This window comes from Peromyscus maniculatus, chromosome 11 (assembly GCF_049852395.1).
Source record: "Peromyscus maniculatus bairdii isolate BWxNUB_F1_BW_parent chromosome 11, HU_Pman_BW_mat_3.1, whole genome shotgun sequence".
Taxonomy (NCBI): Eukaryota; Metazoa; Chordata; class Mammalia; order Rodentia; family Cricetidae; genus Peromyscus; species Peromyscus maniculatus.
Genome location: NC_134862.1, coordinates 40193681 through 40220204, shown reverse-complemented (window position 1 = coordinate 40220204; position 26524 = coordinate 40193681). Strand labels below are relative to the sequence as shown.

Genomic DNA, 26524 nt, shown 5'->3' with positions numbered 1-26524 from the left:
TTCAGAGGGCCTGATCCAGCTGGGGGCCCCTCAGCCTTTGGTTCATAGTTCATGTGTTTCCATTCATTTGGCTATTTTTTTTCAATAATTGAGTAAAACCGAAATTTATTATAAGCCACAGTCGTCCTAGGGACCACCATGCTATATATATAGCCTCTATGGTTCTATGGGTTGTGGTCTCATTGTTCTTTATTTTATATCTAGAATCCACTTATGAGTGAGTACATACCATGACTGTCTTTCTGAGTTTGGGTTACCTCACTCAGGATGATTTTTTCTAGTTCCATCCATTTGCCTGCAAATTTCATGATTTCATTGTTTTTCTCTGCTGAGTAGTACTCCATTGTGTATATGTACCACATTTTTTTCATCCATTCTTCCATTGATGGGCATCTAGGTTGTTTCCAGGTTCTGGCTATTACAAATAGTGCTGTTATGAACATAGCTGAGCATGTATCTTTATGGTATGAATCAGCATTCCTTGGGTATATGCCCAAGAGTGGGATGGCTGGGTCTTGAGGTAGTTCGATTCCTAATTTTCTGAGAAACTGCCATGCTGATTTCCACAGTGGTTGTACAAGTTTACATTCCCACCAACAGTGGAGGAGTGTTCCCTTTGCTCCACATCCTCTCCAACATTGGTTGTCATTGGTGTTTTTGATTGTAGCCATTCTGACAGGTGTAAGGTGGAATCTCAGAGTCATTTTGATTTGCATTTCTCTGATGATTAAGGATGTTGGCTGCTCTATTTCTTAATGATCATCTGGAGCCACTCACTGCTACCCCAAACCTCCATCTCTTTCAGGTGGCCTCTAAAGACTGTGAGCATGTGTTCAAAGGCAAGAAGTTGATGCAATGTCTACCAAATCCCAATGATGTGAAAATGGCACTGGAGATTTACAAGCTCTCTCGGGAGATTGAGATATTAGAGCTACAGATACGCAAGGAAACACAAACTACCCTGGAGTGGTGACTGGAAGCTCTCTCAAGAAGGAGGAAGAAGCACGGCATTGTCTTTCTGACTTCGGTGCCAAAACAGGTCGCCTGCACTTAGCACCTTTGGTCGCTTTGGCACTAATGTTCATGATAATAAATATCTGGTTAGGCTAATTCATTAAAGCATAATGTTTTAAGTTTATGAAATAATTAATCATCTTGTGGCTCGTAAATTTGCTTTTTCTGAATACAACGTGCACATATTTTCAATTAAAAATCAATTTTGCTCTTGTATTCATTTAGTACTATATAAAACTAACCCATTTATTTAAAAATATGAGGTACAAAATTCATTTTAGTGCACTCATGCTATTGTGTCCGTGGACTGCCTCTATCTCACAGTCTTACGTGTGCACGTCAGCCAGGTCCTTAGAGTTCAGAGCAACTGCCAGCATCCCCCATTCCCCACCCCCCACCCCCGAACCAGCCCGGTCCAGGCTACCCACTGAAGGCTAGCCAGTCTCCTCTGAACTGTGAAAAGTCCCTCTTTCATTCAGGCTGCATGTCAGCCACCACCCTCCTTGAAGGGGACTCACGTAGTCTCTCTAACCTTACTCCAGCCCCAGAGAAGGAAGTTCAAAGCATTGATGACTGTGAAGACCACTTCAGCCATCTTCACATTCTCAAGTCTTTTGTCTGATTTGATCACTGTTTTCTTTGATATTGAATGAACATGGCTGGAGCCACTTCCCTAACACCGGAAGAGAAACCCTATTCATGATTGTTTGTATCTGAGTTCTCTGGGGGCACCACATATTCCAGGCACCAACTCCTGCTCCCTCTAAGCCTTTCTCATTCTTGTCTCGGTGCCTCGTGTCTCTTCCTATGGGACTCTGTGGGTAACTTTAGTCTTTTTGTTGGCTTTCCCCAAACATTCCACAGGAGGCCAAGGTACATAGCACGTTTTCTCTGGGCCTTAGATGAGACAGATGTGCCCGAACGGCTAGATAGGCACATGTGATGTGGAAAGCTCCCATCTGCCATCATCAAAGCCATTACCCAATACTAAGAGGTGACTTGAAATTCTGTCTTGGATGACTATTTTTGTTCATCCTCAGATACAAGCATGTGTGGCAGCTGATTTACTTAGAAGGTGGTTCTGGTGAGCACTAAGAGGGGATGCTGGCAAGACAGGACAAGAAAAGAGAGCACAAGAAGGACCGTTTTAAAGGGTGTTGTTGCTGTGGATCCCAAGGGCTCAGTCAGGCTGATAGCTCTCTGTGGACCTAAGGAAAGTGACTCTGAGCTAGCCTCCTCCTGGTGAGGACCTGGGGTGTACATCCACTTGCTCACTCCAGCAGCATTGACTTCCAGAGGCAGCAAAGCATACTGCAAGGAAAGGGACCACTCTTGAGGAGGTGTTTGTAGTGGACTTCAGGGTAGACCAAGGATGTAGGAGCAGGTGCTATTCACCTTGTCTAGTCACCTATCAGCTGGCACATTGTAGTTAACCACTCTCTACACAGCTGCCATCGGTCCTGTCTGGTCCCTGGGTTGTTCTACCTTCTATTGCTGCTGACGCAATTCCCACCCAGTTTTGAGAGTGGGTCACCTCTCCCTACAGACTGGTATATACTGATTCCACCTGTTACATTCTCACAAATCAGACATTTGCTGAACCCCCCTGAAAAACTACTTAGTTAACCCTTATTAACTCTTCAACAACCCATCTGAACACATCTGATTCCCACTTGGTTCTCGGTGTGGTGGTGTATCATTAGCTCTGTGGGTGTTCCTGGCGTTCTCAGAACAGCATTCCTTCTCCTGATTCCACTGTTCAGATGCCTTAGGAGCATCAATGTTCATCTCATCTTCATTACTTACAACAACTATGAACTCAGAGAATGAAAATGAGTATTAGGAAAGTGGTTTAAACCAATCCTGCCGGTAGAATGTTCAAGAGAAGGAAGGAACATTCAACCATTTGCTCACTCATGTGATGTGAGTGAGGGCAGTGGAGAGGTGATACTTCATAGCAAAATAGCAAATAAAGTCTAGAAAAAGTATTATGATCGACTCATCAGGAGGTCTGCAGGTCTATCCTATTAAAAACGCTTACATCACAGGTCTCTGTTAGGGCTGTGCAGTTTTAAACAAAGGAAATCCAAGCAGATTTGACCTTGGCAGCCTCCACCTGCACCTCTCTTCAGCTGCTTTCAGTGTCCTGGGGGAGAGGAGTGCACATGGGCCAGGGTTTTGGGGCCAAATATTAATAATTATATGGCAGGTTTTTTTTCACCTACACCTGCTTTTGCTAATTCTTTTTCCGTATTTTGCCATCAGCATTTGAGACCACATCTCCCTCCTCTTGGCACCAAATGTCACTGTAAAATATCTTCATTCATTAGATAATTATTTTTAAAACATGAGTATTTTTTAGTTTATTAGGTGCTAGTTGAATAATAATATTTTAAAATTTTATTGCCACTTACTACTTGTGTTACATTTTATTACATGTATTCAATAGTCCAGAGTAGATTAGGATTATAATTAACTTGTGTACTATACATACTACACTTAAATTATTAGTAAGTTTCTAGAATATTGGGAAGCTGATTGACATATTAAATGTACTATATGTATAAATCCTCACTAGTTATTTGTAGCTTAATAAAGTGGTTGGAAAAGTGGGATTAAATCGGAAATCATATGTTTTCACTCCCAAAATTAATTTATAATTGCCCTCTCTGAAAAACCACCTCCCACCCCGTCTTACTGCTGTCTTAGAATAGACACCGAGCACACTTCTGCCTTCCTGCTAGCAGTGTGCTCAAAGCTTCCTGTGCCACCAGCCATAGTCTCTAAGGCAGAGAAGGAGCATGTGAGGCCTTTGCGTCCTGCTTTCTTCTTTCCTCACAACCTCCACGGATACACATGTTCACTACAGGGTTGTTTTCACACTCCTGCAATTAGCCTCCCATTTAAAGGTGTAGTCTTGTATTTAAATGACTCAAAAATGATCTAAAATAAATATGGCATATCTAAAATATTTTTTCTTTCCTTGCAGTTTAAATGTAAACTTTGTATTTATATTTTCACTTCTGTAAGTAATTCAGTAAATTATACACCAGAATACAAACACACCCATTTCTTGACTTAGCAGGTAAATATTTTAAAATAAACTATATCCATGTTTAAAGAAATCTTTCCTGTCTGGATCCACTAGAAATTTCCATTTTCTTACTCCCACAGGACAAGTTTTAGCTCTTATTACATTTCCTCTGGATTTATATTCATATTTTCAGAAAACACATTTTTTTCTCTTCTTTTTTTTTTGTTTCTTCAAGCAAGTAAAAATGGGAACTGCAATGGTTACATGTTCTTTTCAGTAGGTAAAAAGAAATATAGTTTTTAATGGAAATGTATTTGCTCTAGTAAAATAGAAAAAATCAGTTTGAAAGTTAAAACATCATGGTCTGTTTTGTAAGAAGCAGGGAAAAACATATGGGGAATGTCAGTAGCAAACATCCACAAATCTAGCCTTCCAATAAAAACATCATCAGTCTACATGTACTGTTGACTTATTGAAATGGACTTAAAATCTATGCTTTATGAAAGGAGTGAGGCAACCAGAGCTGCCCAAGCACGGCCACATACACCCTGTTTGAAATAAAAGATCCTGGAAGACAAAGCAAATTGAGTGGATAGCATCCTCGTGGCAGACTCCTTAACTGTGGTACAAGAAAGTGGCACGTTTACAAACTATCCAGGCCTTGAAGACTGAGTAGATGCGTTTGATCACAGGGTGCACCCTTGGAATCTATGTTTTTAATAAACACAAAGTGTTTTTGTCTCACTTAAGGTGGCCTTCTTGTCCTCTGATTGGTTGATGCAGGGATGCAAGTGTTCAGTTTAATCAACTGGGGACACCTTATAGGGACAGCTTAAAACAGTGGTTCTCAACCTTCCTGATGCTGCAACCCTCTAACACAGTTTCTCACATCCATAAATTACTGTAGATGAAGGTTTCTGTTTTGACTGGTCCCACAGCAGTTCAGTCCCAAATAAACACACAAAGGCTTTTATGAATTATAAACTGTTTGTCTTATGGCCCAGGCTTATCATTACCTAGCTCTTACAACTTAATTCAACCCATTTCTATTAGTCTATATTTTTCCATGTGTCCTGTAGCTTTACCTGTATCTCATTACATCTTGCGTCCTGGGTGGTGGCACACAGTGTCTCCTCTGACACCACCTTCTTCTCCCTGTCTCTGTGCTTGGATTCCCCAACTGGCTTTATTCTGCCTTGACACAGGCCATAGCAGCTTCTTTATTAACCAGTGGTAGCAACACATATTCCCAGAGTACAGAAAGACCATCCCATAGCACATTATTTTCTTTGCTACTTCATAACTGTAATTTTACTACTGTTATGAATCTCAATGTAAATATCTGTGTTTTCTGATGTTCTTAGGCAACCCCTGTTTGCCTAAGGGGCAAACCATTTGACCTATAAGGGGGTCATGACCCACAAGTTGAGAAACCAACGTTTAGAGTATCTGGAGTGTTGGATTTCCAGATCAGTTTATTTCTGCTCAGCCCTGGTCCTCCCATATAGATACTCTTCCTCATGGCAACCTCAGATAAGCAAGTCACAGGGAAACCTCCATCTCAGAGCTGTTGTCTAGGGATTCCAACGCATGCAACAGTTCCTAGAAATGAGCATCTTCATTTCTTCTCTTTCTATCTGCTTATTTGTTCATTGCTTTATTTGATATTTTTGAATGATTTCCACAGAAGTTTTTTTATATTTTAAGAATAAAATCTTGCCGGGCGGTGGTGGCGCACGCCTTTAATCCCAGCACTCGGGAGGCAGAGCCAGGCGGATCTCTGTGAGTTCGAGGCCAGCCTGGGCTACCAAGTGAGTTCCAGGAAAGGCGCAAAGCTACACAGAGAAACCCTGTCTTGAAAAACCAAAAAAAAAAAAAAAAAAAAAAAAAGAATAAAATCTTAGTTATAAGTTGTAATTATTTTATATCTTTATTTCCTCATTCCTTAAAATTTATATTAAAATTAAACATTTTATCGCCCTCTTTAAAAATTTTTTTGGAGGGGGGTTTGAAAAAAGATTTCCCTGTATAGCTTTAGAGCCTGTTCTGGAACACATTCTGTAGACCAGACTGGTCACAGAGATCTGCCTGCCTCTGCCTCCCAAGTGCTGGGACTAAAGGCATGTGCCACCACTGCCTGGCCAACATTATTTTTTTTTTAATGTGTATGTCGTGGAGGGTGCATGCATACCACAGCACATGTGTGGAGGCCAGAGGACAACTTGTTCTTTTCTTTTGACACAGAGGACCCAGGGATTGAACAGAGATCATCGGGCTTGGCAGCAAACACTTTTATGAGCTGAGCCGTCTCTGCCAGCCCTTTTCTTTTCCTTCATCTCCTTGATGTCATACCCAAAGGCATTATCTTTTAAAAAAAAATGTGATTCTTCATAGAAATGTATAGTACTCCCGAGGATTTTCTTAAAAATAGGAAACCAGTAGGTGGAAGTTAATCCTAGAAGGTTGGCCAGAGTCAGTTCTGTGAGAGAGGAAGGACCAGGAAAAGTATGAACAGGGAGGTTGTTTTTATGATGGGGTCACACAGCATATTCCGCATTGTATGAGACTTCTCTAGGTTGTGAGATTGTTCATGTCATAGAGAGCTTCATTCATCTTGCTGTGCTTTATTATTTCCTCATGCAGACATACTATGATTTATCTCTTTCTTTAAGGGAGGAATTTAGAGCTTGTTTCAGTTCCTTAGGTTTTTTTTTTTAATTAAGAAAATTTCTATTCATTTTACATACCAACCATAGATCCACTCTCCTCCCTCCTCCCACCCCCCAGCTTTCCCCCCACCCCACTCCCCATTCCCACCTCCTCCATTAGTTCCTTTGTTATTACACTACTATGAACACTACCACATGTCTCGGTGAACTTACTGACTGTAACATGTTTTTGTTTTCATAGATTTTATTTTCATAGGTACATTTTCAAACCTAGGTTTGCCTCTTGGCTGTGCTATGTAAGAGTTATATTTAAAAAGTTCTTTGTTGCTTGATTTTCTTTCTGAGAAAATGGCAAGAATGAAGGAAAGCTTCTAGGAGAACAAGCAAGTTAATCTTGAGCACATCAATTACATGCAGACAAGACCAGTGACTGGCATAATAACAAAATTATGAATAAGAATGGCTAGAAACAGTCCTCGGTATCTAAGCATAATTTCTTATTATTGTTTCTTCACCCTTAAAACATAAAATGTCCCAAAACATTTTTTTTGCTTTATTTTTAATTGTCCTGTTTTTAAGTGTTTGTAACATTTAATTTTTGGATTTATTTATTTTATTATTTCATGTATATGAAAGTTTTGTGTGCATATATGTCTATGCACCTGGTGTCTGAGGAGGTCGGAAGAAGGCATCGAATCCCTTGGGACTGGAGCTGCAGGCTGCTGTGAGCCACCATGTGGGTGCTAGGAATTGAATCCAGGTCTTCTGGGAAAGCAGCCAATGGTTTTAACTGCTGAGCTGAGGCTCCAGCCCCCTTAAATAGATTTTTTTTTAACATAATTGTATGTTTCACAAGAGAATGATTTATTAAGTGTTATTATGTACTACTATAATCCAGTTTTTAACTCTGGAGTATTGCTAGGCAAAGTCTGTGCTCGTGGATATACATGGGTGAATGCCAAGCGGTGAGGTAAAATATCGTTATCATTTTCCAATACTGTAGAACTAGTTTGCCAGCAAGAGCTGGCAGAATGAGTGTACTATCATTCTTCAATAAAAAGCTGAAGACCACAGGACAGGAAAAGCATCTATACCCAGTTTGTCAGGCTTCACTCTGCATTACATAAAGCTTTTCTTCAGTGCCACCGTGGGCTGAGATTTGTTTCAAAGTCATTAGATACTAATGGATCATGTGACTAAAATTCCCCCAAAGACATTGAACATTCTAAGAAGGCTGGTGAGAACTGCAGAGTTTGGAGTCCTGCAGGTCCAGAGCCTGGTTACATTTTGCGGGGAGTATCTTTAGCCTCCTTAATTTCTATTCCTTGCCCACTTTTGTCTTTCACCTAATGTCCTTGCGATTTGTGTGAAACCTTTTGGGGTACGTTAACAGGTCCCAGAATTGCATCAATCCAGGAGACGAGAATGTCCATAGACAGCATCGGAGCCCCAGAGCAGGGTGCCCTGCTTTGCAGTAACCCACTGGAGTTTCTACCAAGATATTTGAAAGGTGTTGATTTTTAACTTTCTTGGTTCTTTCTTGGTTACTATAAAACTTTCATGAAGCCATGGCCACACAGAATCATGAAATTTGAGAAACCTGGCTCTATGCTCATGGGCCATAGTCACTAATATTTGGCTCCAGAATAAATGATCTTATTGCCTTTGAAGTAAGAGCTATGTTCTTGTTATGTTTTGTTTTTCTTCATCCAACAGTATTTATGGATTACTCTCATACATCCTCTTGTGTATTCGATATTACTTATAATGTATACAAGATGTAAATACTATAAAAATTTTTTGTATGGTATTGTTTAAGGAATAATGTACAACAGCTCGTACACGTTCAGGAGAGACACAGCCACTACGTCCCGACCTACACAATCTACCAGTCTACCGTGGGCAGACTGTCTTGTGGGTACATCAGGAGAACCACCCTCCCAGTTACCTCTCATGGGCAGGCCAGACAAAACCAAGCCCTCGTATATTTTATCACATTTGAAGATTAGCTGAGAGTAAGGAGTGTTTTCTCTGCAGTTGATTATTTACAAGAATAATGACCGACATAATAACTACTTGAACTCATCCCCACTTGACCAGCCAACCACTAACCACATCACTGGAACTTCAGAATTTGAGCAGAACATTTGCTTGAAAGGAAAGAATGTTACAGTAATTCTGTTCCAGGGAGGGGCAAGAATGTCAGTGAGAGGGAAAAAAACCAAGGCAACGCTGGAGTCTTCCTCCGTCTTATTCAGATACCTGCAGGTCAGTCATTTACTAAACACTCAGACAACCTTGGGGAAAGGGTAGAGTTTCACCACCTCGAGGAGTACAGAAGTGGGGAAATCGTAATGCCTAACAAGGAAATAAGTCGCATAGTAGATTAGGAATGTCTGGCACCGTTTTTCTGATTGTGAAACACAATGTGTTGGTTTGTTTGTCTACTCCCTGGATTTGGGAGTAGAAATGGCAAATGGTATTGGTCACCCAGTGAAGGGAAAGCGCTGGGAGGAGAGAGCCTACCCCCAGCACAGGAGGGCCTGGAGCCGGCAACGCAGCCAGCCTTCTCTCTTCAGAGACGCCATCTGGCCACAGACCTTTGAGAGGGAAGAGCAGTAGATTGATAAAGAGGACACCTGTTACCCTCTATGCCATCTCTCAAGAGAGAGTTTAGTCTTCCATGTGTCTCCTCCCGTTCCTCACTTTTCCAGAATTAGTATTGTGCTCTGGCTTTTAAAAAATAAAAGACCTTTAACCTAAACATAAAAGCTAGACCAGCCGGGCAGACTCTATAATTTGACTCTGACAAAGTTATTATAGTTGTTTTACTAATATCTCATGGAGAAAGATATAGAGGTAGTGGTGCACGCATTTAATCCCAGCACTTGGGAGGCAGAAGCAAGTGGGTCTCTGGAGGTTCGAGGCTACCTGGTCTATAGAGTGAGTTCTAAGACAGTCAGGGCTACGCAGAGAAAACCTGTATTAGAAAAAAAAAAAAAAAAAAAGCCTGACCATAAAACTCCTATGAGAATACACAAGAGTGAATCTTTACTCCCTGTTTAGGCTATGATTTTCTTACATATTTCCCTAAAAACATGAGCAACAACAGAAAGAGAAAAGTTGGGCTACATTAAATAATAATAATAATAATAATAATAATAATAATAATAATAACTCTTGTGTTTAGAGAGATACTATCAAGGATGACTAGAAAGCTGGATGTGGTGGCTGTAATGCCAGCACTTGGGAAGTAGAGGCTAGGAGACAGGGAATTTAAGGCTAGTTTGGGCTACCAGTACCTCAGAGGAACAGGTTTTCTCCATAAGTAAAGAAAAGGTAAAGAAATAACTTTCATGGGTTATCAACAAAAGGAGGTGTGTTGAATTAAAAATAGTCATTTGAATGCATGTTTCTCCAAACAAGATGCAAACAAGTGCATGAAAATACCATCAGTATCACTTTTCATTAGGGAAAGTTAGATCAAACTCAGATCAAACTCACAGTGAGACACCATTCCCTCAACAGACAAGGCTATTGTATCTCAAACAAACAAACAAAAAAAAAACCACAGTAAACAAAAGCTTATAGGGAAAATGTCAAGAACAGAATCTTCCTGAGTTAGGGGTGTGAATGTAAAACAGTGCAGTAACTTTGGAACAGTTCACTGTTGCTAAGAACGATGACAACATTGTTGTTGATCCGGGAGTCTCTTGCCTAGCGTTAGATGCCCTAGAAAAAAATGAAAAAAAAAAAAAATCCACACAGAAAACTGTACACAAATGTTCATGGCAGCATTGTTTATAACATAAATGATCTCTAACATGACAGATTTTCCTGTCATTCTCAGATGTTATTATCAGTGAATGCTACAGAAACCAGACTTGGAGTTTTGAAGTTTGGTGTTTTCCTGAGCTAGCATCAGGCGATGCTGAGCAGCGATGGGAACCTTTAGCTCCCAGTCACACATGGAAGTGGGAGGGAAATGACTGATAGTCTATAATGAACTGTGCTACCAGTGGGGTTCCGGGGTGTTGTGTTTTATGATTCTGATCCTGTAATGTTTACAAAATGCCCAGTTTGTGTACATGAGATTTTCAGCACTTTATTTCAAGGTAGGCTTTGTATTAATTAGATGGTTTTTGTCTTAGTGTTCTGAATATGTTTAATGAAGATTAGGCTAAGGCATGTTCCTTGGTGGGTTTGTATCAATTTGACAGGATCTGGAATCTCCTAGGGAACAAGCCTCTAAGCACATCCAGGAGGGGTTATCTCAATTTGACTAGCCACTGGTGGTGCCTGTGAGGGATTATCTAGATTAGACTAGCCTCTAGTCATGCCTGTGAGGGATTATTTTGATTAGACTAGCCTCTAGTCATGCCTATAAGAGGTGAAGTATGTTAATTCAGGTGAGAAGACCCATCCTAAGGAAGGGTGGCACCATTCTTTGGGCTAGGGTCCTGTGCTAAATAAAACAGAGCAAGCTAGCAGTGCACAAAGATTCATTGCTCCCTTCCTCCTAATTATGGATACATCTTGGCGCTTTCCCCAACTCTTGCAGCTGGCACTTCCCACCTGAGAGACTGTGCTCTCAAACTGTGAGCTAAACTAACCCTTTCTCACGTACATTGCTATTGTTAGGGTATGTTATCACATATCACAGCAACAGGGAAAGCTAAACCGAGACAGCAAGCTAGCTCCAGTAAATGCACTTTTTATTTGTGACGACAGTTTTCAGTGGGACAATGAGACATCAAGGAACCTCTTTAGTTTACTACATCGACAACCCACATGTCCATCGATTGAAGTTGGATAGAATATGGGATGGTGACCGAATGCAATGGTATTACTGAGCCATGAAAAGTCATTTTGGTAGAGGTTAATTAAAAAATATATACTAAGTAGAGAAAAATCCAGTTGCAGTGGGCCACACATTGTAGCACATCTATTATATGAAATATCTAAAACAGGAAGATCTGGAAACACAGAATTTGGCTAGTGGTTGCTAGGTTTGGGGAAGAGAGCAAAGAAATGCTTACTAATGAGAGTGTGACTTTGGAAGACGTGATAAGAAATGCCCTGAAGTTCAGTGAAATACACAACCTCCCAGAGCTGTACACTTTAATTGGACAAGCTCTCCACAGTAGTCATATGTGGGAAGGAATATGACTGAATAAGATTATTACCATTTGAAGCCAGTGGTCTGTGAGCAATTTATATATGTGGACAGGGCTCTGGGAATGCATGAATGCTAAGGAGACAGTGGGTGGGAGACAGGAGATGAGGCAAAGGGCTGCAGGACAGCCCTGTCTATCTGCTCTGCATATAAACTGGCTCTTACAGAGGCCACTGGACACCAGACGAAGGGCCCCTGGTACCACTGCTACGGGGTGTTTCTTTGCCCTGGAGCACATGTAATTAAAGTGTTCTGGCGATGCAACCACCCATTATTATATTTTAAATCATTATACTGATGTTTTGATTTCTAAGAGTTCTGGTGTTGGCAGAGTCATATTCTAATCTCAATTCTGGGACTATCTTCCAAAATATTTTCTAACGTAATGGATTTCCATTTTGTGAGCATGGTGCCAATTCCTTTTCAGAGGACATCAGTATTAAAGTCTGTCAATAATTCTAACAGACATATACAACCGACGTTCTAACTTTATAAAAGGAAAAATTCTCCGAGGTCACAGTGGCCTCTGTGATCCCAGCTCTCTAGCTGTGGCCTCAGTTGAGGCTGCGGTAAATGAGGGATGTGACATGCCTTCTTCACCCCTAAGCAAATGTGCCTGGCAGCCGTCTGCCACCAGGACTGAAATCAGCTGCCGTGAGCAGGGATTTAGTGACTGGTGCTGAGAGCACTAGTTTCAGCCTGCTCTCCCACCCTCCATCGTTCGGTGCCTCCTCAGAGAGGTCAGTTTCTTCCAGGTGAGCCTGCCTTTAAAACAGGCGGAAGCTCTCGGCAGAAAACCAGGCAGCCAGACTGAGATTCTCCTACTTTAGTTTCCCTAGTGTGAGAATGATGAAATCCTGTTTTTTAAAGAATGCATATTTAGTTATTGATTGGAGGGGGCAGGGATTGTGTGTTGCGGTGTACATATATGGAGGCCAGAGGAAGGCTTGTGACAGTCAATTCTCTCATTCCACCGTGTGGGCTTTTAATAAGACTCCACTGTATACATATAATACATTTTCTTATCCTTCCCATCACTTGGTCATTGCGAATAGTGCCACAACAAACATGTACAAGCAGGTTTGTGGTGTGCTGTAGCTAGAGTTTTCCTGCCTGGCCCACAGTCAGGACAAATCTCTCTCATCCGCCAGTCCCACAGCCACTCAGACCCAACCAAGTAAACACAGAGACTTATATTGCTTACAAACTGTATGGCCATGGCTAACTGTTCTTATAGCTTAAATTAACCCATTTCTATAAATCTATGCCTTGCCACGTGGCTCGTGGCTTACCGGCATCTTCACATGCAGCTTGTCATGGTGGTGGCTGGCAGTGTCTCTGACTCAACCTTCCACTTCACAGAATTCTCCTCCTTGTCCCGCCTATACTTCCTCCTGCCTGACGACTGGCCAATCAGTGTTTTATTTACTAACCAATCAGAGCAACACATTTGCTATACAGAACATCCCACAGCAGTGTGCCAACATATACTCTTGCAGGCATTTTCCCAGGAGTGTCACAGCCAGGGCATATGGCAACTCTAGTTCTAGCTTTCTTTAGAAAGCTCTATACTCTGTCCATAGTGGCTGGGTTGATTTTTATTACCATCAGCAGGTGTCCAAGGGTTTCCATATCCTCATCATCAGTGGTTGCTTTTCTTTCTTCCTTCCTTCCTTCCTTCCTTCCTTCCTTCCTTCCTTCCTTCCTTCCTTCCTTCCTTCCTTCCTTCCTTCCTTCCTTCCTTCCTCTCTCTCTCTCTCTCTCTCTCTCTCCTTCCTTTCTTCCTTCCTTCTTTCTTTTTCTTCCTTCCTTCTTTCCTTTTTTTTTTTTTTTTAAGATTTATTTATTATGTGTGCATGCATCCTACATGCCAGAAGAGGGCACCAGATCTCATTACAGGTTTACAGATGGTTGTGAGCCACCACATGGTTGCTGGGAATTGAACTCAGGACCTCTGGAAGAGCAGAAGCCAGTGTCTTAACTGCTGAGCCATCTTTCTAGCCCCGCTATTTGTTTTCTTAATGATAGCCTTTCCACGGGGACGGGATGGCATCTTCGTGTAGTTTGAAATTGTATTTCCTCGGTGACTAAGGCTGGTGGACAAGTTTTCACATATCTATCTATTATTTGTGCTTCAACAGTTATCAGCCCATTTCTTGTTGGGGGGTTGGCATTTGACTAGTTTAGTTCTCTATAGACTCTGGGTACTAATTTACTAGATGTGTGGTTGCCAGGGTCTTCCTGTTCTGCCGCTGGTCCAGTTCTGCTGGCTGTGGCCATTACTGTGGAGAAATGGCTTTTGTTTGTTTTCAATTTCATGCAATCTCATTGGTCAGTTCTTGCAGTCCGTTCCTGTGACATTAGAGACCTTTTGAGGCAGTCCTTGCCTCTGTCCATACCTTGGGGCCTTCCCTCCAGCAGTGTCAGTTTCCTATCTTAAAAATAAAATCTTCAATCCCTTTCGAAATGACTTTTGTGTAGCATTAGGCAGAGGGACCCAGTTTCGTTCTCCCGACATGTGGGTGTCTGTTTATTGAAGAGGTTGCCTTTTCTTCAAGGTCTACTTGTGGTTCCTTTGTTGAAACTCTGTATGTATGGAGTATTGAGTCTGGGGCTTCCGTTCTGCTCCCTTAGTTTGCATGTCTGCTTTTGGGCCAGCACTAGGCTGTTTTCGTCACTGTGGCCGTCTAGTATAATTTGAAATCAGATATGATGATGCATCTTTCGTTGCTCTTTTTGCTCAATTGCTTATTCACTATCTGGGGCCTCTTGTGCTTCCATATAAATTTTAAGATTTTTTTTCTCATTATTGTTGTTCTATGAAGAATGTCTTTGGAATTTTTATGAAGATTCCTATTCTGCTGATACATGAGCATGGAAAGTCTTTCAGTCTTCTAATATTTTCTTCAACTTTTTTTTTCCCTAGGGTTTTAAAGTTTTCATTGTAGAGCTTTTACTTCCTTGGTTAGGTTTATTCCTAAGTACTGTTGAAGCTCCTGTGAATGGATGGTTTTCCTGATTTTCTTGGCACGTTTGTTCTTGGCGTCCAGGAAAGTGCTGATGCTATATGTTGATTCTGTATCCCATTACATTTCTGGAGTGCTTTTTAGGTCTAAGAGTTTTTGGGTGGAGTATTAAGCCTCTTATTTATAGGCTTATATCATCTACAAATGGGGATAAGATGGCTTCTTTTAGTATTTGAATTTCTTTTTTTTTTTAAGTTTTTTTTTTTTTCAAGACAGGGTTTCTCTGTGTAGCTTTGTGCCTTTCCAGGGACTCACTTGGTAGCTCAGGCTGGCCTCAAACTCACAGAGATCTGCCTGGCTCTGCCTCCCGAGTGCTGGGATTAAAGGCGTGCACCACCACCAACCAGCTTGAATTTCTTTATTATCTATTTCTTTGGCAATATATTATTTTTGCTTATTTCTTCAAGTGCTCTAATGAATACGAGTGGAGAAAGTGGATGCTCTGTTCTTGTCCAGGGTTCCAGGAAATGGTCTCAGTTTTTCCCTCCTAGGTGAAATGTGGCTGTATGTTTTCTGGATATAGCATTTGTTATGTTGAGATGCATCCCTTCTGTTCTCAGTTCCTCTGGGGCTTTTATCCTGACAATGTGTTGAACTTGTCAAAGGCTTTCATTCCTGCATCTTTGAGTCCGTTGTGTGATGTCTGTCCTTAAATCAACCTGTCTTCTGCCTTCCTTGATTGATTTGTGTGTGTTGAACCATCCTTGTATCCTCGGAATAAAGACAAGTTGACCACTGTAAGTTGTCATTGTTAGATGTTGCTGAATTGAGTTTCTAAGTTTTTTTTTTTTTTTTTTTTTTTATTGACAATTTAGTCATTCACATTCTTCAGGGAGACTGATCTCTCATGCTACCCTCTGCCCTCACATCTCCGCATCTGGTCGTGGTGTCGGTGTAACACTGGGTCTGTAAAATGCATCCGGTGGTTTCTTTCTGTTTCTATTTTATGATGTAATTTGGGGAGCGCTGCTGCTAGTGCTTCTTTAAGGATAAAGGTAGAAATCATTCGGACCTGTGCTCCTTTATGAATGGGAGACTTTTGAATTACAGTTTTACTCTTGATTGTTAAAGGTCTACTCATGTGATTTAGAGTCTCTTGGCTTAGTAGGTTCGATGTGTCTAGAAATGTACCTGTATTTTGTAGATTTTCCAATTCATTGCTAATCATCCATTTTAACAATATTAATTCTGTTGACCAATGAGAGGTGAGATATTTCCATATTATAGTGTCTTCTTCAGTATTTTAAAGTGTCCAAAGTGTGTCCAGTTAAACTCCTGTAGCATGAATCTTCAAAGTTCTTATTAATAAAATCAAACCCGAGGCCAGTTATTGGGGTGAATACTGGAAGGTCAGAGAGACAGAACATGCCACAGCTATCTCACCTTGCCAGATCCTCAGCTGGTCTTGTCTCCTCAGACTGGAGGCCTCTGAGTCCTCATCCGGAATGGGTCTCAGCTGAATTACTGCTCAAAAGCCTGAATGCTTAACCAGCCAAATGCTGAACCAGCCAAATGCTTAAACAGCCAAATGCCTCTAGTTTCTGGTCCTCACGCCTTATATACCTTTCTACTTTCTACCACCACTCCCTGGGATTAAAAGGCTTGCTTTCTGGCATTAAAGGCGTGTGTCACCATGCTTGGCTATTTCCAATGTGGCCTTGAACTCACAGAGATCCAGAGGGATTTCTATCTCTGGAATGCTAGGATTAAAGGTGTGAGTGCCACCATTTTCTAGCCTTTGTATCTAGTGGCTGTCTGTTCTCTGACCCCAGATAAATTTATTAGAGTACACAATATTTTGGGGAACACAATACCACCACAAACTCCGGATTTCATTGCTAATGTTTCCTCTTTATTCATTTGGGTTCTTCCTCTCTTACTCTTTGTGTCTCTGTTCCTCCGTTGCTCTCTTTCCTCCCTTTCTCTAGCTAACTGGCCATCTGTGTCACGGATTCTTTTCTTTGTATTGTTCTTTTTATTTCTGTTTTCTTAACTTCTGCCCTTCTCTTCATTATTTTTTGTTTACTGATTTGAGGTTGGGGTGTCCTGTTATTCTAATATGTGTGGGCATATCATCAAGTTGTTTATTGATAATCTCTGGTTTTTATGTAGGTAATTTTAGGTAGACATTTCCTTCTTGTCACTATTTTGTTTGTATCCCACAGATTGTGGTACAATGTCTTTTCATTTTCATTTGATTCTAGGAAATTGTCATTTCCACCCTGATTTCTTCAACGACCCATTGACCATTTGATATTATATTGGTTGATTTCCATGAGTTCATTGATTTTCTGTATTTCTCATGCTGTTGGGCTTTAGTTTGTTGTTGTTTTCACTGTGGGAAGATGGTATATAAAAAGTTATTTCAGTTTTCTTGCATGTGTTAAGCCTTGTTTTCTGGTGTAAAGCATATTCTATGTTAGAGAATATTTTGTAGGCTGCTGAGAATAATGTACATCCTGTGGCTGGTAGTGGAATATTTTGTAGATGCCTATTAAATCCCTGTTATCTACAATGACATTGAACTCTAATGTTTCTTCACAGTTCATTGTATAGATATCTGATAGTGAGAATAGTATTAAATCGCCCACTAACATTGTGTGGGGCCTATCTATGCGTGTATATTAGGCAGTTCTTCTTTCATTAAACTGGATGTGTTGATGCTCAGTGCATATGTGCTTTAAATAAACCTCCCTCTACCTTCTCTCTCTTTGACACTACCTTGTAAACATATGCAGTCGTGATCTTAGGAAAGCATGGTCATTGTGTCACCCTAACAGCAGAGAGGTTTGTCCATTCACTGAGGACAAACTCCTAATCCTAGCACTGAAAACCCAGTCCAGTCGACTGCTAATCTGTCTCTGTCTTTAACCAACACTTTCCTGTTAAAATTCTTACCTTCTAACTAATCAAAGTGATGACTATAGTTTTCTAGAGATGACTCTTATTTCTCACTTGTTACTGCTTTGACCACACTTGATTTTCATTTTAATACAAAGTATTCTGTACCTACTACTTTGGATTTGAGAGCAATACTTACCACATAGGAAGCCACTTCCGGAAGACCCACACTTATCTCTCCGTATAGAATTAACCAGTCTTCTGAGTAAGTTCCTGGGGTATATTATGCCAATAGAAGCTGCCATGTGTTGTAAATATTTGTATTCAATATGTTTTCTTATACACTCAGTTATAACCCCTTTGAAGATAGTTCCTGTGTTATTTTTAGTGCTTGATGACAAGCATAAGACCAATGCCTATTGAGTCTTACAGTAGAAACATATTGGAAAGGCATCAGATCATGTGCTCTCCAAGGTCTTCTCATGTACTCACCAAGAGCTCCGCCCTCCACAGAAAAGGGGTAATGACAGCCTGGTCCTTCCTTGAGCTGTGGAAAACCTCTCATTCAACTCTGTTCCAAATGACCTTGGCCACTGTTCTGATGGCTCCTGTTCTTGGTAAGTAATGGGGGCTGGGGGGGGTGCGCTGGCAGAGATAAGCCATAAGTCACCACACCATGAGTCAAGTCCATCATGTGCCCGCCTTAAGCAACGGCTAGTGGATATCCATTTTTTACATTGTAGGGTAGATTTAGGAAAATTTGCTATACTCCTGACTAAAGATAAGGTTTCATAAGTATTGAAATTTTGATATGAGTTTAGATCTACAAATAATCTAAATTCAAAGCAACTATGACCAAGAATAAATACATATTATCTGTCAGTCTGACCATGAAAATTTCCTATTGTTTAAGTGATTATTTATATAGAATAGATACAAATAGTTCCACTGGGCCATGTGAAAGGTATTTAGTATTTTATTTAATGATTCTTTCTAGGGAAGTAGAATTGAGTTTTTCTCTGAAGGGTTTAATGTAGTCTCCAAATGGTGATGATGTAGAAGAGCATTTTTAAAGCAGGCATTTCATACACATTTCAAAAGCTCCAAGAGAACATAAATGAAATGCTTCCTTCCCGTCCCTGTTCTCTGAGACAGCTGATCTTCCATAATGAAATATATTTTTACAAAGGCAGGAAGAAATATTATTTGACATGACACAGATGACTATATTTTGAGTAGGCAGATGTAAGCAATGAGAAAATAATGAAGCTGACCTATGTTGCTGAGTAGGAAAGAGTAGGTGAATGTCTATCTGCATTATCACCATCCTTACTATCATCAGAGAGCACGTGTCAGTGATCATCTATTGTGTTCAGTGAGATTTGGGGTAGTGAGAGTCAGGATGAGAAAGAAGCCTGGTCCTTGCTTTGTAAACATCACTACTCAACACGGAGGTCCTGTCTCTGAAGATACAGCCTGTGGTGTTCTTTGTAATCCGGTGTCCAGGCGATTGTGGACCTCCACCCAGTTTGCCATTTGCTTCTCCAATCAACCAGTTGTATGAGACAACCTTCTCATCTGGAACTGTTCTGAAATATGCCTGCCATCACGGCTTCAAGAAAATCAACACAAGCCATCTTGTTTGTGATGAAAATGGTTCGTGGATCTATACTATCTTTTGTGCCAGTGAGTATCAACCTATATCCTCACCTGTACTTTTTCTTCTCAGGAAGTGCTCACAGAAATGTAACAAACCCCTCGAGCCTAAAGAAATCCTTCGAACAACATCGTGCTACAAATTAATATTACCTGGGGCTGGAGAAGGGCAGAGCCGTTGGCAGGATCAGGGTTGGATTCCAGCCCCCATGTAACAAGCCTGGTGTCCAGTTAATATCTGTAACTCTAGTTCCTGGGACTCTGATGCCTTCTCTTAGCCTCCACATTCATTGTGTGCACTGTGCACACACATGCACACACACACACACACACACACACACACACACACACTGACTGAAATGACTGAAATAAATATTTTTAAAGATTAACATTAACTATGCTATTTGAAAGAAGGAAGTTGGGAGTGTACCATATCCTATTTTTAAAACACTGAGCATTTCAAAACCTATTTTCTATTTTCTTCTGTCTGTGAACAAGGCTAAACATTTAAAATATGTCTTTAGAAATAAAACCCACCCATGTGTTATATTCTATATTACATTATTGGTTTACTTAATCAAATGAAACTGGATATAGCATTTTTTCTCTTTTTAAAGTGTTTTATAAAAATTGGCAATGTATTTATTTTTATTTTCCCCCAAAATAACAATTCAATGAGTCAGGAAAAGAAACCAGCATTGGAATATATCATCAGGGCTATCTGGAAGCAGGAGTTGAAACTAATGAAGTGGCCTTTTGTGTTTATTTTATTCTTTAAATTTTGTACATGGATACATGGTATCTTGGTCACATCCACTCCAGCCCCTCCCCAGAGCTCCCTTTCCCCTCTCAGAGCTCATGCGCTCTCTTTCTCTCAGCCTCACGTCGTCTTTTCTTTTCTATAACCCAGGGAGTCCAATTACCTGCACGTGTGCACACCTGAGTCATGACGGGTGCCGGAGAACTTCCCAATGGTCACCACCCAAAGTAAAATGATTCTCCTTTTCTCAGTAGCCATCAGCTGCTTCCGCCAGGGTGGAGTACAGAGAGTCCCTCCCCAACTCCACCCTGGAATTTTTTTTTTAAACTGGCTTTAATCTTGTGCAGGTAGCCACAGCCGCTGTGAGTCCACGTGTGCTGCAGCTGTCGTGTCCGGAAGACAGACTTTCACAGCCCTCTTCCCTGTCCACCAGCTCTTTCATTCTTTTTACCCTCTCTTTCCTAATGTCCTCTGAGCCTTAAGGGGTGAAGCTGTGGGTTGATATAAATGACCCACCTATCACTGAGCACCCGCATTCACATATCCTCAGCACTTTAAACAGTTATGAATCTCTGTATAAACCACTACCCTCTCCAATAAGAAGCGTCTACGTTCAAGGTGGAGAGTAGCCCAGGTTTATGGGGATAAACATAGATGTTTAGAAAGCAGTTTAACAGCATGGCCATTTAGCCAAAGAACAATAGAAAGTTCTACCCTAGGGCCTATGACCCGTTTCCGCGCCCCCCAACCCCCAATCTATGGACCTTTGACCAAGTTTACAGTACCAGGAATGAATTCTTTTCTGGGGAGCAGGCCTCAGATCCACTTTATTCAGGTTGCCCCATAACAGTCATGTTAGTATCATACCAGTGGGTTAAGCTTCCCTACTGTAAGGCCAGTCCTGCAGCATGCAGGGTCCAGTGCCGGGTAAGACCACCCATGTCTTTTCTCTTCCAGTAGCCTGTGTAGCACATTCTGGCACCATGAAAGCTAGCCAAGCTAGTCAGAAGGGGGGACGTTTCCCCGCTTCTTCTTTTTTTTTTATTATTCAGATTGATTTCTTTTATATCCTGTAGCCAATGTGTGTGGTGTCTTCAGCAATAAGGCCTTGAGATGTTCACTTAATAACCCATGTGTTCTGGGAGCAGCATTGTTCACCCACTTGAGCTAATTCTGTTTAAGCTCCTTTTAAAATTACGTTCGCCTACAAACTAGTGGGGTTTTGGAAAGCTTCTCCATACACCCTCAGTTGTGGTTAACCCACTCCTTATCCTTCCCTTCCCTCACCCACTTGTTACCATCCCCACCGAAACCTTCAGCTCCCAGCATACCTGTTCATTCCTATCACACGTGTTAGACTGTTTCCTTTTATTATATTTTTACTTGAGTTGCAAGATCATAGTTTCCCGTATAACGTCTCCATGCACACTTCACTTTGGTGAACCTTCCTCCCTTACTTCCCTATTCCCGTCACTCACTAGCTACTTGAGCCTTTCTGTTCCTATTACTACCCATTGCTTTCATCACCTAAGTTCTACATTCATCCTCCCTAAATGCATCCCCCAGTGGCCTGTTTCTAGTTTCCCTGCTTCCACGTGTACTTAGATTAAACACGTGTGATCGAACATTTGAAGCTAGCACACACATTTGAGAGAAGACATGCATTGTTTATTTTGGGGAGGCCTGGGCAACTTGACTCAGTATAATTTTTTCCCAGTTCTATACATTTAAATGCAAATTTCATGACTTCCTTTTTGCTCTACGGCCGAGTAATATTCTTGGTGTATATGTACTACACTTTCATCATCCTGTCAGTAGTTGGTGAACATCAGGGTTGATTCCAATTCCTTGCTACTGTGAATAGAGTGACAGTGAATGTGTTTGTGCAAGTATCTCTGCAGTAAGATAGAAGATGCTTTGGGTGTTTGCCTACGAGTGGTATAGCTGAGCCATTTAGTCATCCTATTTCCAGTTCTGTGATAAAATCCAACACTGATGTCCAAAACTAAGCACTCCCCTTAATTTTATATCTTGCGAGTATTTCACCACTAATCATCAGCTTAATTTTCCTGCAGAGAAACGATGCAGAAACCCCGGCGAGTTGGTCAATGGGAAAATAGATATTACGACTGACCTTTTCTTAGGTTCAACCATAGAGTTCAGCTGTGCGAAGGGGTAAGTGAGAATAAGGCAAGTTGGAAGCAATACTTTTCTTTGAATTAATTTTATAAGGGGTTAACACATTTATGTTTTCACAATAAAACTCTGTAAGTGTATATAACTAGAAAGTTCTTGCTTCTACTCAGTCCCATTTACCCATTCTTCTCTGTCTTCTGACAAGAAATGATGTTAGCTCATTTATGACTGTCTTTTCAGTATTTATTACATGAGTATTTATTATACAAACACAACTGAGGACAAAAACTTCCACCAATGTCTTACCCCCCTTTTATGCACGTTTACTTGACTTCTCACGCTGTTTTGAACTTTGATTTTTTTTTCCCTCTGAACTGCATTGCTTTGTGCTGAACGTGGCTTTTTGTTACCCAAATCCGTATCTTTATTTGCAAGGTACCTGGAGATGAGCCTTTTTAGGTGTACGCCCCTCCCCTCTTAAAAGAAGATGTATATGAGAACTTGTTTCCTCTGCATCTTTCTGCAACCTGGGAAGCCTCTAGAACTTAACCGTAGAGGCACCCCAGCCTTGAAGCTTCCAGTCTCCAGAACCATGAGAATGAAATATTTGTTAAGTCATGGAGCATATTATGACGATAAATATGTATCCAAGATCCTTGATCCTCCTGTTCCTACTGTTTGCTCATTCCACATCTGTATTGTGTGTTTATGAGTACTGCATTAGTTTTCCATTGTTGTGATAGAATACTTGTGATTAGCAATTTGAAAGGAGGAAAGATCTATTTTGGCCATGACTTTAGAGGCTTCAGTTTACAGTCTCTAGGCACTATCATCAAGGTGTGTGGAGGAAAGCTGTTCACCCCTGGTGTCTTGGAAGCAAAAAAGAGTGAGAAGGGGAAGGTTTTAACATATCCTTCAAGGGCTTGGCACCCCAGCCCTACATACTCACACTAGATTCTAAATTTTCTCTAAATCTAAATCTTCTAATTCTAAATCTCTCTAGTAGATCTACCAGCATGGAACCACACCTACCACACCTGAGCCTTTGAGGGGTGTTCCATAACCATACTACAGCAGATCAAGTTTTTCAATGTGTATCAGAGCTTAGCATAATTTATTCAATGGTCCCTGAAAACAGATGTCTGTGCATTTCTAATCTCATGTTATTACATATTATTCTTGAATTCACTATTCTCTAGATATATCTCTGACATATGTATATAGATTTTTCTAAAGGTTACAGCTCCAGGAATAGGATGGTTGTTCTACACCAGGGGTTCTCAGTCCATGGGTCTTGACCTTTGGAGGTTAAACAACCCTTTCACAGGGGTCAACTGAGGCTGTTGGAAAGCACAGACATTTACAATATGATTCATAACAGTAGCAATATTACAGTTATGAAGGGTCAAAGGAAATAATTTTATATCTGAAGGTCACCACAACATGAGAAACTGGATTAAAGGGCCACAGCATTAGGAAGGTTGAGAACCACTGTATCTACCCAAAAGACACACCGACATTTTGATAAAGTTTGTCAGGTGACTCTTCATAGACTGTTAAAATTTTTATAATGAAAATGAATGTCTATTTCTAAGACAAACTTCCACTCCACCTCTCAGAGTGAACATTTCATCAAAGTTTAGAATGTTTGTTTATTAAGGTGTTAAAACCAATCAACACTCACTGTAGTTTTTTAAACTATTTGTTTTTATAAGAAATGATAGTAAGAAATTTTCATATACTGTTTCACTGCCTCCTAAAGTTACATTTTGTATGATATAGTTCCATATCCCAACAAGAAAATAAGCATTCACTGGGCGATGGTGGTGCTGGTCTTTAATCCCAGCACTCAGGAGGCAGAGGCAGGCAGACCTCTGTGAGTTTGAGGTCAGCCTGGTCTACAGAGTGAGTTCCAGGACAGCCAGGACTGTTTCACAGAGAAACTTTGCACACAAAAACAGCAACAAGAAAAAAAATAAAAGAAAAGAGAAAGAGAAATTAATATAATCTATTGGCCACCACACCGAGTTCACTTGCTTTACATACACTCATCTGGGAGAACATGCGCTTACTCTATGTAAGCTTTGACAAATCTGTGCATTCACGTAACCATTGCCACAGTCAGGAGATGGATGGCTCCATCGTACCTGTTAACCCTTTGTCTCCAGCCCTCTCCCTCCCTTCTCTTCCTGACTTCTGTCATCTTTTGATGTCTGTGTCTCCAACTGTACCATTTCAAGACCATTGTATACATAGAATCACACGTGTGTGACCTTTTGAGATTGCTTTTAGGATGAAGGATAATCCTCTGGACACCCACCAAAGCTGTTATGTGCATCCACAGTCTCCCCTGTCTCACTGCTGAGGCAGATCCCACAGTCTAGAATGTGCTTCAATACTTGACTGTTGAGGGACACTTGAGGTGTTTCCCCCTCATCTTCAATGAAGAATGCTTTGTAACCACTCATATCCAGAGGGTGGGTTTTTTTTTTTTTTTTTTTGCGGGGGAGGGGAGGGTTGAATTTGGGTGTTTATTTCTTGAATGCAATTACTAGATTAACAATGTAATGTTTAACCTTAAAGTCACCTTTATTATCAACATTAGCCTTTATTGGTGCCTTGGCATTTTATCGTTACCAAATCAGTGACATCATTGGGCTTTAAGCATGCATTTCTGTTAGGAGGTAATGGTCTTGATCTTGTTTTCCTCTATTCCTTCCCATGTGCATATTTCACCAAAGTATCTGTTCACCCTTTCTCCCATTTTCCAATGGATTATTTGATATTTTCCTTTCATTCTTAGAATTCTTGGCATATTCTAGATTCTAGTCATTCATTGAATATGTAAACTGTGAAGTTTCCTTCCAGACTGCAAATGTTTTCATCCTCTTCACAAGATCTTTTACAAGGAAAAGGATTTTAATCTTGGTGAGATCCAGTCCAGCCATGTTTCTTTCATGAAACATTATTTTGGTGTCAGTTATGAATTCTCCCCTCAGATATATCTTCCCCACTATATCCTGAGGCACAAGCTGCCTGTCTTCTGAGCCATACTGAGATCCTTGCACAGGAAACCAGGAGTACTTCTGGCACCACGTGGATAAAAAAGTACCATGTAACTCAGGGGCTGCCACTCCCACCCAGGTCTGCAAAGCAGCTCTGGCCCGCCATCTTCTGGGTCCAAAGGTGCACTTATGGCTCTCCATAAGTGTTTCTAGCTTTTCCTAAACATTCTGTAGGTTTAAATTTTATATCTAACTTTATGATGATAATTTTTGGAGAAGTTGGTGTTATGGAGTTACCCTCCTCAGAAGTAAGAGATTTCATTATGATATTTTCATGTATCATTGTATCTATACCTTCTTCTAATATGTCTGCAAGACCAACATGATAGGACAGAAATTATTCCTGCAAGGTGTCTTCTTGACTCCAGATACACATGCATTACCCCCTGCCCCGTCCAAATGAATAAAATGTGGTAAAATGTTTTTTAAAAGTCAACATTTATTCTAATAATATAAGATAAAACCTTCTAAGATACTATATTTACTTTTGGGTATATCTGGATCTACTTAGAGGCTTTCTATTCAATGATTTTAGTGTGTTTATATATTCACACAATAAGTTTCTTGTTTTTTATTTTTATTTTGTATTTTCATAATTCTTGTTTTCATGCTCGTTTCATCCTACTCTTTCTCATACCCGCCCTTCTACTATCACTTATACACATCTTAATTAAGAACATAAGAGAAAACATGGCATATCTGTGCTTCTGAGGCTAGCTTATATGCTTAACATGATGCTCTTCATTTTAACCTAATTTCCTGCAAATGAGAGAATTCTGACCATTAGGACTGAATAAAACTCAATTATTTACACCACACACACACACACACACACACACACACACACACACACTTCCTCACTAGCATTCGTTGTTGTTTTTTTCATAGTAGGCATTCTGACTGGGATGTGGTGGAATCTTAGTATAGTTTTAATTGGTATTTCTCTGATGGCTAAGGATGCTGAACATGCTTTCTAAGAGCTATTGGCTATTTGGACTTCATCATTTGAAGACTAATTTATTTGCCCATTTATAGACATGAATCCCTTATTGAATGTACAATTGCCCAAGATTTTCTCCCATCCTATATTTCTAGTCAGCTGGTTGTACTGTACAGCCCTGTACAGACACTCTTTAACTTCATGCAA

At 40.6% G+C, this 26524-nt stretch overlaps 2 protein-coding genes across 8 annotated transcripts in view; both read left to right on the top strand.

Annotated features, from left to right (window-relative positions):
- Positions 1 to 1230, top strand: part of LOC102915448 (C4b-binding protein alpha chain) — a 48388-nt gene extending 47158 nt beyond the window's left edge. For all 6 annotated transcript variants that reach the window (XM_042258070.2, XM_076547320.1, XM_076547321.1 and 3 more), the window contains one exon: positions 806 to 1230. In XM_042258070.2, coding sequence (XP_042114004.2) covers positions 806 to 973 — 168 coding nt within the window. In that variant the 3' untranslated portion in view covers positions 974 to 1230. The remainder of the gene's footprint in view (positions 1 to 805) is intronic.
- A 7582-nt stretch (positions 1231 to 8812) lies between these two features.
- Positions 8813 to 26524, top strand: part of LOC102915133 (zona pellucida sperm-binding protein 3 receptor-like) — a 41757-nt gene continuing 24045 nt past the window's right edge. The window contains exons 1-4 of one of the 2 annotated variants that reach the window (XM_076547318.1): positions 8813 to 8985; positions 18149 to 18377; positions 19267 to 19446; positions 22252 to 22351. In XM_076547318.1, coding sequence (XP_076403433.1) covers positions 8917 to 8985; positions 18149 to 18377; positions 19267 to 19446; positions 22252 to 22351 — 578 coding nt within the window. In that variant the 5' untranslated portion in view covers positions 8813 to 8916. The remainder of the gene's footprint in view (positions 8986 to 18148; positions 18378 to 19266; positions 19447 to 22251; positions 22352 to 26524) is intronic. The other variant, XM_076547317.1, reaches the window with a different exon arrangement.